Below are 14201 nucleotides of genomic sequence, written 5' to 3'. Positions count from 1 at the left end.
AGAATGGTGCATCGGCCAAGTCACATCCACGCCAGGTGATAATTGTCTCGAAGCAGGTTGCAGAGTGTTTCCACATTCAACGCCTCAGTGAGACCCGAGGCAAGACTGAGTTCAGTCCAAACACACACACACACACACACACACACATACACACATATACCCTTCAGCTATGTTGTCTAGAACAATCACATATTGTTTTTCACACAGATTCACAGTTACAGAATACTGTACCTAAAAACACCTATCCACTAGTGTGTGTTTGTTTGTATACATGTGTGTATTGATCCACATCTACTGTCCTCTAATTGTCCCTCAGTATGAAGAACACAGCGCTCTGTGTTATGGTAATAAGACACACTGACTGAAGTCAGTGAGGGTGTGAACTGTCAGTCTCCTTCTCCCTCATCGTGCCTGTGGAGACACAAACATTTCTCTGAGCCCCTTATGGGTGGAAAACTACTGAACCTGTTCCTTAAAAAACTGACTTATAGTTTGGGTGCAAAAATCGAGATGTAATTCACATTCAAAAGTCCTTGTCATTGAATCTGCACTGTCTGTGCTTTAAAGGTCCCGAACTACGCTCATATTTAGGCTCATATTTGTATTCTGGGTTTCTAATGGAACATGTTTACATTCTTTGATGTTCAAAAAACCACATTGTTCTTCTCATACTGTCTACCTGAATATACCTGTGATCACCCTCTGTCTGAAACGCTCCATTTTTCTATCTTCACTGAAGGAATTGCATTGCTAGGCAACAGTTTGGGTCCATGTTTACTTCCTGTCAGCTGAGGCGGAGGCTATTCTGTCACATGTCACGCCCATCATGCCTCTTTTGATTCCATAATGAAATTTTACGGTCCACAAATCATGTTTATGTTTTGAATTTGTGTTTTGGCCTGTTGCGCCACCCACCACCGTCTACCAGTCACGCAGTCAGTAGAGTCTCAGCATCAGTTACAGTTACGACTGAGCTACAATGGCTGACAGTGCGACTAAACCCAATCGACCTCGTTATGATTCCCAAAAACGCCAAGACAAAACTCGAGGCAAAGCGAGGGTCTATATAGGAGATGCTTTTGAACGGTGGAGACGGTTGAAAGCGGAGAAGAATTTGAAATCGGATGTGGAAGTGGCTACTCTTCTCCTCCACAGGTAAGCTTTAGCCAAAGTTGGCTAACTAGCATCACAGCTAGACGGGGATGGACATTTCGAATACTTTCAACTGTTATTCATTTTCGATGATACATTGTAGCCCATGTGCAGGTGGGTCATCGACCCGACTGATTTTTTTGAGAAACAAACGTTAGCAGCACGGCAAGCAGCATTAGCAGTGTCCCAGTACATAGCATTAGCAGTCTCCTCCGCTGTATCCCAGCAGCAGCGTTAGCAACAGAGAAGCCGGACTTGCTCGAACAGTCTGCTGGAAAACCGAAGATCAAGGACGTGGCCCTGCCACAGCAGCTGCCCGTGGGCAAACAAATCAGTCTCCAGTGTGCCGCTGTCCAGCAACCTCGAATCTGTAGGGGAGGGGGGGCGGACATGACTCGCGGCAGTATTTTTGAATTTGAGTGCAGTAACCATTTTGGCCACATTCTTACATACAGCACCTTTAAAGTCGATGTAAAGATGGGATTGGACGCGAATTCCCAGTGGGCAGCGTGATGGACGTGATGCATCTGATGCGAAATATGCAAATTAAGTGGGTAGCGCAACTTCGCTTCATATGCTGATTCCCGGGAGTCGAAAAATCTGACCGATTCGCGCTGCGACAGCCAATCTCGCATGTATGATGCAAGTTTTTCACGCAATATATTCTAGCGTTCAACTCATGCGAGTATTGCAACGCTAAAATTCGCATTTGGTGTGAACACAACATAAGTGAGAGACATTGGCCGATTAATCTGCTATTGACTTTTTACCGTTCCAAACTATCGCTATTATATTGGTTTTTTAAATATCCACTATCGGTCTGTCTCTACTTTAAATGCCATTAAACCATCTGGGTCTGGGTGAATACTCGATTCTGATTGGCTGCAAGGTGTCCAATAAAAACTGATAGTGGACACCTGCTAGTTAGTTCCTGTGAAACTGTCTGTTCACTGTTCTAAATTAATGCGCCAAATTAAATTAATGGAAACACAAACCTGCTCCAGTGTCTCTGTAAGCGTGACAAATATTTGGCTTTTCTCACCTCATCCAGCTTGTTGAGGTGGGCAGACATCAGACTGACCAGCTGACCTGTGCTGATCTTATCCAAGACTCGGCTGGACAGCTTCAGGGTCTGTAAAGGTCAAAGGTCAGGGGTCAGCTGAATCACAAAAGACACAAAGTGAATGGTTTGAGAGGAAGCCGGTGACACGTGGCTATGCTTTGACACCAGGCTGCCACGCCCCCTCACAGCCGCCACCACTGGACTTCCACATGTAAGAGGCTTTCTGGGAATGTTCAGTCATGCGTGCTCATCAAGGAGGAAACATTTAGCTGATGTTAAAAACAACAGCAAGAAAAAAGTTGACAAATGCTCACACACACAGCTGTCTCACTATCTTATCAGCTGGCCTGTTTTGTTTTGTTGCAGAAACTGGTTGTTACAGCCGTGACTTTATGTAGCGAGTGTTTGATTCATGTGTAATCAGGAAAAAGGCTCAGAGTGTCGCTGGCTACAAGTTTTGGGAGACTTCAAACTTGAACTCAACAACATTTCAAAGGCAAATATTGTACTTTTAACTCCTGCAATGTTGCAATATAAAGTTTAATGAGATAAGATTATTACATATCACTGTTCTTTAGATCTAGAATTGATGACAAAGACTTAACATTTGTGACATGTCTTTAGACACAGAGCTTACAAAAGAAACTGAGGTTGGAAAATCATCTCAACCTGTGAAGACTGTTAAAGGTTATTACACAGCTGACTCTCAGTTCCATAACTCCGCCCTGTCCTCTTACCTTCTTGTATATGAGACTGAACAGGGCGATGCGGATCTGCATGCCCAGGTGATGCAGGCCAAAGATGGCAGGTTGCAGCAGGAGGAAACGGGCAGTGAAGAGGAGGCAGAGGCCGAGAGCCAGGAAGTATCCCTGACCCCGCTCAGGAGCGTGGAAAGGGTCGAATGAGGCGATGATGCGACCCAGAAGCTGAGGCTGCACCGTCTTGGAAGCCTCCTACATCGAGAGATGAGACAATAAGAGGTTAGTTGATTTGATCTTTGTCTTTGTCAATTTAAATTACTATTGGTACAGCCCTTTGAGGCCTGCTTTGTGATTGGGCTAAAATGAATTTGGACTTTGACAGATCTGTGAAGTATGAAATGTGCTATATAAATAAATCTGCCTAATATCTAAAAACATCGTAAAAACAGCTAGAAAGTCCTTTGCCTTCTGAGAAAACGTCCCCAAAGCGTCTCTGTTTCCCCCTCACAGCCTCTTTAACATCTAACAGGCATTCTTGTCGTCATGACAACCACTCAACCAACTGTACTGACTGACGCAACGTCTGCTGTCACCGCCTTTCCCATTAGTCCGGGACAGTGAGGTGGGTTTGCGACACTCTGGTGTGACATGCTTGTGATGTGTGTGCGTCATGGCACTGTGGCTCTACAGGCCCTCGTCGCTCCGACACTGTCAACAGGTAACACACACATACATACACACACATACACACATACAGGTGGAGCTGGCAGTGTGTGATGAGGAGGTGGTGACTGTGGGAATGTAGTCATGACCTGATTCTGTGTACAACACTGTATTCTGTTATTCTCCTAAATAAATCTAAGGGATACTTTGCTGATTTTCAGATCAGAGTTACATTCACTGATTTCTGGCAGCCCAGAAAGGTGACATCAGTGATTTTCTATTTTTCTAGCTGGACTGTTCATTAGAAGAGCTGCTGAATATATACATACTGTTCAGTTATTAATTGCACCTCACTCTTACCCTGGAAATCCAGAGTTCTCGCGAGAGCACAATTTGAATTTGCTCAGCGAGTCACTCTGGCAATCAGTAATGAAGCTCATTACCCATGCTCTTGGAGCCGAGCTGCACCAATCACATCGGTGTATCTGATATAGGCGGGCCAGAGGCGAGCTAAACAGATGACGACAGCGCTGCGACGACGAAGTCCGGAATCAGTCAGTAAACATTGCAAGATGGCTACGGATGAACACCAGTTGTTTGAAACGGCTTTGGCCGCTACAATGAACGAGTTAGACTTGGCCTTTTCTCTAAAAGAGGAACAGAAGACGGCGCTCGAGTCTTTCCTTTGCAAGAAGGACGTTTTTGCTGTTTTGCCGACCAGATACGGCAAGAGTCTAATCTACCAGTTAGCTCCGCTATTGTTCTGATTGGTCGTAGTGTTATCCAATTGCGTGCAGTGATATTTTCAAATGCATCCTTGGTGCCGCCCCTCGAGTTGGGCCATTTGCATTACTCATAGCCAGACCCTAAATCTTTCTAGATTTGGGTCTGGATTTCCAGGCTACCTCACTCTCGGAGCGCACAGCACACTCCAGGCACAGACGGAGCAGCAGAACGTCCGGCGCAGTAAAACTAGGCAGCGCTGATCAAATATAAACCAAGATTCTGTTGCTACCTTTTTTATTTCTTGTCTAAAATGTTTCAGAAATAGAGTTTAATTCCAAATAGTTTGTTACTGACTGGCTGCCATATTGTTTCCTGTGGAAAAAGACAAGTCGTGCATTACATTGCCCACCAGCGGGAGTGTTAATTGGCCCAGTGCGGTGCAGTGCATTCTGGTAGTTGTAGGTTTTTCTACCTCTTGAGCAAAAGCAAATGTCACACCAATTTTAAAAGTATTTGTGTCTTTCTGCTGCATAGTAGAGCTTAGATCGGGCCCAAAAATAACAGCCCGACCGCACCCGAGCCTGTGCATGTTCTGTCAGAGCCCGGCCCCATAACTGTAATTATGGGCCTGAGCCCGGTTTAAACCTGCCATTTTTCTTTTTAGGATTGGGCTGTTTACAAGGTCCCCGTCTTTTTGCTGTCATACACCAGCATAGTGCTGTGTTTGGTACACTCGACGAAGCCGACACACACGTTGTCACCGTCGACAACTAATTTAAAGCTGTCCCAAACCTCAGACTTCCCTTGAGATTGGACCAATTTAAACTCTCCTGATGCTATTTTTTTCTTGACATTCGAAGGCTCCATTTCGCTCATTAGGCCTATGCGCAAGTGTGATGCGTGCGAAAGAAGGAACTCACCTGTGCCTTTCATTCATCATTTTAGATCTAAAACATTTGAACTACTCAGCTGTAACCAAAAGCTGAAGACAATATGGAGGAGTCTGAAGACGCAGCACCACTAAAAAAAAAACAAAAACCTTAATATTTGCTCCTAAAACTCTGAGGTGTTCTTTAAAGGAAATGTGAAATTACAAAGTCAATACATTTAAATCTTTTGGTGATGGTGACGTGTTGGCGGTTGGTGTTTTTATAACAAGGACTTAAAGGGAAGGATGTTTTGGGACGTATGGGCTTGAATGACAGCTGGGTGACAGCTGCTTATCTCCCATGAAGACAAACCGAGCGTTCATCACAGTGACTTGGATTTTGATTTCATGACTCTTGCAACTCACAAAGACAATGAACAACCATTATAAACCCAAATCAGAGCTTTAAAACGCCCCTTCAGAAAACTACATCCATGTTTTTTACAGTCTATGGTTCATTTCTTCAGTGGAGCATAAGAATCCTGAGTTTACCTCTGCAGCTCAATGCTATGATCCATTAAAGCAGCGTTAACTACTTCCTCAGTCAGTTTAAGTTAAATCTGCTTCCTCCAGAGACGACAGACCAACATACTCACCCCGAGGTAGAGGAGGATGCCAAAGAAGGCGAAAGGGCCGAGGAAGCATCGGGCCAGCGCTCTCATCAGCCTGGGCTTGTTCTTGGCTGACGCCACCTCTCTGTCCCATTCTCTGCGGGGAGGACAGAGTTACAACACAGTTAAACAGCAGCACAGGCAGACTGGGAGAACAACACATCCACCAGCCAAATGCCAGCAACCTTTGGCTGTGGCTGTTCTGTCTGTCCACTACGACTCGGGCAACAAACCAGCCGTCCTTCTCTTAACTTTGGCTGGTGATTCAGTAGCAGAACAAGACGCTAATACTGTGTTTATTTATCTATTTTCACCTCATTAGAAAGTCTTCAGTCATCAATGGGAGCGTCATTTGGAAACAAACACAAAAACATGACGAACATTTTATTTGTTTGTTTCTGTATTTATTTGCAGATTTATGCGTTTTATTTTTTATGCATTTTCGTTTCAAGCAAATCTGCTCTTTGCTAGATAGTGAGGATTGAACTGTGCTGAATCTTAAGTCTGTAATGTGCATTTTTACAAATTTTTTACAAATTTATCTTATACATTTCTTGATATTGCCTATCACAGCTTTAACGCTGTTGCCCTTGTCACAACATAGTTAGATTAACTTCCCACAAACTGCCCTGGCGAGCAGTTACAGCTACAGTAAGAAGCTGCATTGTTCTCTGAGGGTCATTTATAACCGGGGAGATCTGGCTGACCGGTTCAACGGTGAGTGATGAGAGAAGAGTTAGTCAATAGAAAGGATGGATAAGGGAAGAGACCAACAAGGAAGAGTAAGCGGACAAAGCCTGAAGAGTTTACCGATCACAGAACATGTTTTTATTGCCTGTACCTGGGGTACACAGAGCTTGGCAAACGAGAGTATATGTATGCACATGTACACAATCATAGCACAATGAAATCTTGTCCACACCAGAGAAGCTCACTGAACTGAACTAAACTCAGTGATGAAGGAGGCTGACGGTACCCAGCATGCTTTAATGGAAGGTAAAGTTCACATTCCCAGAAGCCCTCACTGTTTGCCTGATCGGAATAATGAAAGCAAAATCGCCCAACACTGCTCATTCATCACCCGGTGGGCACCGCGCCCTTTCTAAAGGTCGACTTTTTAACACTCATGTACATTAACCGGCTTGTTGGCACCATTCAGCGTGACGCGGGGCCCTGGGTAACCAAGAGGCCAGGCCAATGTGGGACACTGCTGCTGCTGTTGTTAGGCAAAGGAAAAATGAAATAAAAGAGAGAAGACACTAGTATTTAATCTCCTTTTCTTTTTTTAAGGAAATACAAATTTATCAGAGATGTGGCATTTGTTCAGCGCTATAAGAACAGTCGAAGGAGAGATGGAGAGGAGAAAGAAGAGACAGGGATAAATGGAAGAGAGCAACACGATGATGGAAAAAAGACAATAAATAAGAAATCAGTGAGCAAAGTTTGTTTTTTGAGTATCGGCTTTAAAATGTGGATTACCAGTCGATGTTCAGCACGAGAATACCGGAAAAACTCATGCTAGAATTTATGTAATGTTACTGCTACAAAGAAAATGTAAGAGGACATCAGTTCAGGGCATTTAAAAAAGGGAGAGTCAAGAGAGTGCAAGGTCACGTCCAAAATTGTATTTAAGTTCATTGTACTAGATTGTAGTTATAGCAAACAAAAATTGTGGGTTTTGCTCCTTAATAATAATATTAATAAACTTAATTTATTGAGCACTTTTCATACAAGAGATGCAGCTCAAAGTGCGTCACAATACAAATGCAACACTAAGGAAAAAAGGAAAACAACATTTAGAGAATGAAAAGATAATCACCAACAAGCAAAGTATGAAAGTAAAAAATAGAGAATTATTATAAAATAATAATAAGAGGAATTACATGAATGAATTAAAACCCAGACTAAATAAAGAGGGTTTTAGCTGTTGTTTAAAAATGTTCATCAAGTCCGCATTTCTCATAGCTTTTGGAGTGGTACTTGCCAATTAGCTTGTGCGTATAATAGTGTGTAGTTAAAAACCCAGCGGCAGAAGATCTGAGAGCTCATGAAGGATTATTAAATGACAGAATTTGAAATGTAGGTTGTTCCAAAGCCATTAAAAGCTTTAAAAACAAGTAGAATAACCTTAAAATCTATTCTAAAAGACACTGGGAGCCAGCAGGGTTAGCTAAAACCAGGGTATTATGCTCTTGCTACATTTTGTTTTGGTTAAAATGCATAAGCACATACAGCCAGCAGCAGCAGCGCCCCACCGTCCGACACCAGCACACCGTGAGGACGGAAACAGAGGGCTTGGCAGGGACGGAGCACCTGCTGCAGCAAGCCAGCACGCCGTCTGCGGTCAATTTGACTTGACCAGCAGACTTGATTGGCTGTTAAAATAGGTGATGAGTTTATAAACAGCCGCCGGCCATTTGACCAGCTGAGTGTCAGGTGACACCATCAGCCGGCTGTCTGAACTGGGCTTATTAATGTTACCTAAAGGGAGCATATACAGAGAAAAAAGGAGTGGACCAAGACAACTTCCCAGAGCAACACCAAAAGGCAAACCATGTTTTTTTGATGCACGATCCCCAATAGTCATGAAAAATTTCTTCCTAAAACATGAGCTATTTCAAGCTAACGCAAATGCTGTTTGGTCAATTAGAAGACAGGGCTTAGAAATGACGTTTAAAAATTGATTTCACAACCACTTAAACTGAAGTAAAAGCTAATTATCTACTTTTTAAATTCATTTTGAAACTTTTAAATATTAAACAGTGGCTGTTTGGCCATATTTCGTATATGTCATATTGTCAATAAATAACAACAATAAACTAGAAAATGCATTTTTTGCTGAAAATGCGTGTGAATGCTAAAAGCTGAACTTAATTTAAAAGCATTACTACTTCAAATAGTACATTCACCATTCTAAATATCTAAAATTGTATATGTGCCGTTTGAAGTATGGAGAGATATAATCAAATCAAATATATTCTAAACACCTATGAAATTACACACACTGTATCATGTCATTGCATGGCCATGAGTGAGCTTAAGACACAATTACAACATTATTTTAAAGATTTAAATTTACGATTTATTTCAAGAGTTCTAATGACCAATACCATAAAGACTAAAATGACTTAATGAGAGGGAAAGGGGGCGTACGGTGGAAAATAGTTAAGTGAACACAAGGTTAATCTGGTTTGAGAAAAGCAGAGTGACATGACAAGAAAGGACAATAACAAGAGAGAAAGAAATGAACACAAGGAGACAGACAAAGTGAAAGTAGAGAAGAGTTACCCTTGTCCATCATCTGCTGCCTGCTTGTTTGTTTGGCACACACAACTTTGCTTTATGTCTAACCCTGTTTAAATGCCAGCCCATATTTTAACTTGACTCTGAAGGAAGGATGGCGACTATAAACACACGTAAAGGGCACGTACGAACAACACCAAGGCTGCACACTATTAGATTATCATTATTCTGCAAATTCATTCTTCATAAAAGGAGCTTTTATGATTTTACTTCATGTAAGCTGTCTGTGAACATATCAGATACACCGTGTGCAGGGCACATTCTCCCTATATCTGTACTTATGGGTGGTTGTTTTTGATATAGTAAACAGTTACATATGTGGGTCATTTCTGTACATGTCTTGGCCCAGAAAGTCTTACAACCTGCTTCCAGAAAAAGTTTTCACGTGGGGGTCTGTGGGGACTGACTCACTCTTGGAGCCAGCTTCAAGTGGCCATGAGAGGAACTGCAGTTTTTGGAACATCCGTGCTTCATTTTTCAGCCTCAGAGGTCGCCGCTTGGCTATGACAAGTCTTACAGTGCCTTCTGTGAAAAGTGTCTACAGGGTAAGATGACTTGTTGCTGTATTGCACTCAGGTCTCATTTCTGCCCCCGTGTGCGATAACTGAACACTGGTGTAAAATGGCGACTCTTCAAAGAAACAGTTGGTCTTCGATTCTGAGGGACTGACGCCAAAGTCTGATGTTTACTTGATGTTTTAAGATTGATGACTTGTACTGGGGGCAAACTTCACTGACGATCCAGTAAACATGTTAAGATTTCAGATTGTGTGTGTTTAGTTGGCAGTCTGTGTGAAAAGTGCACCACCAGACAACAAAATGGAGGCATAATTTTACACGTTACAATCAATCAGCAACATCCAGAGCTGAAAAATGAAGACAAGATGGGAGGGGCAAAAGCATGCAGTTCCTCTAATGTCCACTTGAGGCCAGCTCCAAAGGTGAGTCCGTCCCTGTAGACCCTCCATGTTAACATGTTTACCCTAACAGCAGAAATAATGTGTTTACATGTTTACAGCCTGGTACAAAAAACAGTTTTGGTTTCTATAGCTTATTTCAACATTCATGACAACTGTACGGGGGGTGAATTCATATATAACTCACACATTAACATTTTATTAAGGCTTACAGTTATGTATAATAAAGGGCGTGGCTGCTTTGAGCAACAGGCTGTCTGCAAAGTGTCACCACAGTCACTGAGTCAGATCCACCTCTCGCTCCTCCACAGCTCCACCCTTTTGTCCAGATATGGTCACTTCTGGCTCAAAAAAGAAGGATGGGTTCAGACTACACAACATTTTTGTCTGTTCCGTCAGTCACTGTCAGATTAGCTGATTGTGGAATCATAAAATGTTGCCGTGACTTGGTTGACAGACATCTTTCACGTGTGTGATGTCATCAGATTATTCTTGTTCTATTTTTATTACTATTACTATTATTTCAGTCAGTGTGTCAGTTCATGTCCCACCTGAAATGTTGTAGTTGTAACGTAAAAAGTGTCACCAGATGGGCGGAGCTACATTTGAAATCACTGAATCCTCCACAACAAATTCCTGCAAATGTTTCACAATAAAAGCCTTTTTAGAAAATGATGTCAGCTGAAATGATAGGGGCTTTAATTTCAAACGGATACAGGAAGTGTTGAATTTGAAATGACGGCATGATGCATTAACTTTAACAGGATTAAAACTAAAAACAGAATGAGAAACAAAGGCCTGTTTCTAATGTAGTGTGTTTGAAATGAAGCTGGTAGCCTCTGCAGCTGTGCTGAGTAAAGGTCCAGACTGTGACGGGAGAAATCATGGAAGACAAAAAGAAAATCAAACATGCTAGACTTTTTGTCAGAACGCCGTGTCGTGTCGGGTTGTTGTCTAGTATGACACTCTACACGAGACAAAGCAATGGATTATCGCGTATGACACTCATTGTCGTTTACGACCTGAGCCGACGCCGTGTCAGGTTGTAATCGGGCTGATATTGTGTAGCCTGAACCCAACATTAGGATGGATTTGCTTCTCCTTTTAGATGACAAATCACCTTATGATTAACTTTAAGATAAGGGTACAGATCCTGCTCCCTTAATGACAAAAACTGCTTTTTTAAATTCACTTGACTTTGACGTTATCTTTAACAACCTAACAGGTAACAGCCTCATGTTTATGTTACAGTCCCTCTGGCATAAATAGTAAATAACGATCAAAATTGATTAACATATCAATCAGGTAAAACAACATCCCACCCTCCACAGTGAAAGCGATCCTGTATCCAGAGTGGCAGGCACTTGTTTTTCTGTATAATGACACAAGCCAGACAACTTTCTGGATAACTAATTGAAAACAGGGCTTCTTAATGACACCTGACGTCTCAGGACCCACTCTGCAAAACTGTCTACTTCTGATCTGTTCTCCAATAACCCAAATCGCTTTATTAGCCTGGGCTACAGCATGGTAATACCCACAGTATGCTGGGATGTAAACACTGAAGAAAAAACCCTTCCAGACAAACAAACATGGAATCAGGTAAACAAACTTAAACTGCACAAACCTTTCAAGTCTCTCAGAGAGGTTGTCTGCCAGATCAAAAGACGGAGCCTTATACACATCTGTCAGCTCCAACTTCTTTCTGAAGCCCTTCCTCAGCAGCGGTGTCGTCCACCTGCACAAAAACCACACAGCGGACAGATTGTTGGGGATCAGCTGTTTGAAACTGGGACGCCTGCGGCAACAACATGTGTGTGCACTTGAGAATATGATCACAGGTAGTGTCCAACGTGCATGAAAACTGGGTAGAAAATAAATCTTACTACGCACTCCTGAACGACACTAAGTACATACTGCAAATTTAGCATGTATAAAATGCATTGTAAAGTTAAGCAATGACTTCTGTAAGATTATATTACATGTATTTGTTTGTTTGTGGTTAGAGGATAACCCATTGGTATAAAGGCCAGTGTTGGAGCGTCTGGCAGCTTTAATGTAAACTGGTGTTAGCTGTATCAGAAGTAATCCCTGAGGTTTCACAGTCAGACTAATGACAGAGGAGGCAGATAGGGTCAGATGTTTGTTTGTCCCTGTGACTAAAGCGTTTAAAGAAAGACTGTCCCAGCCTGGTGACACACTGGAGTTTACATCATCTCACTTTCTAAGCCTGCTTCTTTCTCTGGCACCTGTCATTAGTGTGAGGAATAACAGTCTCTCTTTAAACAGGACTCCTACTATATTATAATTTTAAGGAGGATATTTAAATGTCATAAAAATAGCTGGACCACAGAACAAAAAAAAAACATGATGAATATTATAAATAGAAACAGTCACTGAAAAGTCGCACACTCCACTCACAATCCAAACTGCAATTTTACCATCGTTAATTCTAATGTTTTACTTAATCAGAATGACTCTGATCAGCCTCCACAAATACTGAAGACTCAGCAAAACCCCAAATAGCTTCCACCCCCACCTGACAGCATTTTCTAGAACATACCTCATCGGAGCACATTCACATTGTGAGCTTTCGCATAGTTTATAACTGTTGTGTGCGCATTTTACGCACGGAATAAGCGAACACTCTTCATCTCACTGGCACTTTTAGAGTTAAATATATTATTTAAATGTCATTTGGAAGCAAAAAATGACACAAACAAGTCCGTGGCAGAATCACAGCACTTCAGATCACTTTAAACGCATACCAGTCTGAGCACAATCACGGTTTGTTCCAAGGTTTTATGTTTCTTCAGACAGCTGCCTGTGCCGTGTCTCACCTGCGCCACGGAGCCAACAGTTTCACATCAAAGTTCCTCCTGATATTAATCAACATCAGACCTCCAAATTTACACAATAATCACCATAAATGAAGCATTTACTGACAATATTAGTCGATCCCCATCTTTTTTTTTTCATGTCACCAAACGAGGAGCAGCATGCACCTTGCCGTCCAGAGGATGTTCACTAAGTGTCTTACCAGAAGAAAAATTTGGAGAGGAAGTTTGCATCTTCCACTGGTGACTTCTGCATCCTAAGTGCGCCGCCAGTTTGGTTTCTCTGCACCTGAGTGTGATCCGTGCGCGGCGCTCACATTTGTGTCCCCTGAGTGGATCCGTTCCCACACTGACAGAGAAGGTGCTCGCCTGTTTTATCCTCCACTTTGTGTCTCCGGGAAATATGATGTCACAGTAGAGTTGTCTTCCTCCCCAAAAAATTCCGAGACGGGTGTTTCTCTCCTGTGTGCGTCTCCTCCTCGGGCTCCTCTCTGCTGTCCTGCTCCTTCTGCTCCACTGTGACACTGAGAGGACAGTCCATCCTTTATGGGCTCGCCAAAAACTCACGGAGACACACGTCACTTCCACACTGACGAGCCTCAGGTTGCATATTGTGGCAACAAACTGAGGCAGCTAAACCGAATGAGGCCACTTTAGCAGATAGATATCGATCCATACACAGCACCAGGCAAACAGCAGGTCAATAGGTAATATCTTTTTTTCTGTTTTCTGTCGGAGGAAATCATCTTCTTACACAAACTATTATAGGATTGGGTTTAAAAACTTATTTTTGTGACTTAAAACTAAGTGTATAAATTGTGCTGTATGATAAATGTCTTGCCTAAAGAATAATCCCCAAACATTTGCACAACCTTATCTCACATTACAACCTTCATACACAGAAAACAATTTTAAAATCACTGCTATGTGCAAAAACAAACACTTTCCAAACAGCTTGATGGTCCGAGGACAGGGGTCAGCAACCATAACTATCAAGAACCAAAAATAATTCATTAAAATCTGCTTGGAGCCACGAAACATATTTGAGCCTTATGGTAACATTGTGTATTAAGTCTAATTTAACCTATGGACATTAAAAATACATCTAAACAAGCATTTAAAAATGTTTACCACAACATGGCTCCTCTGCAGTGGGCTATTTATGATTATTTAGCACTTTAACTTTGCAGTGTTGGTGGTGAAAGTGAACAAATCTGCCCACGAACTATTAAATTCCGTATTTTCCTTTGAGACTTTTGCTTTCATGGATTTGGTATCCATTGCTAGCCTCCCTAGGGAGG

The 14201-nt window shown here is 42.2% G+C and overlaps 1 protein-coding gene across 1 annotated transcript in view; it reads right to left on the bottom strand.

Annotated features, from left to right (window-relative positions):
- cftr (CF transmembrane conductance regulator) overlaps positions 1–13414 on the bottom strand; it is a 63041-nt gene extending 49627 nt beyond the window's left edge. Inside the window, exons 1-5 of the mRNA XM_050072840.1 lie at positions 13104–13414; positions 11691–11801; positions 5830–5941; positions 2953–3168; positions 2195–2284 (exon numbers count right to left, since the gene is read on the bottom strand). Coding sequence (XP_049928797.1) covers positions 2195–2284; positions 2953–3168; positions 5830–5941; positions 11691–11801; positions 13104–13156 — 582 coding nt within the window. The 5' untranslated portion in view covers positions 13157–13414. The remainder of the gene's footprint in view (positions 1–2194; positions 2285–2952; positions 3169–5829; positions 5942–11690; positions 11802–13103) is intronic.
- Between the last annotated feature and the right edge of the window lie 787 nt (positions 13415–14201).

This window comes from Epinephelus moara, chromosome 20 (genome assembly GCF_006386435.1).
Source record: "Epinephelus moara isolate mb chromosome 20, YSFRI_EMoa_1.0, whole genome shotgun sequence".
In the NCBI taxonomy this organism is placed as follows: Eukaryota; Metazoa; Chordata; class Actinopteri; order Perciformes; family Serranidae; genus Epinephelus; species Epinephelus moara.
Note: the sequence above shows the minus strand (reverse complement) of the source record. Positions and strands in the feature narration are given on the sequence as shown.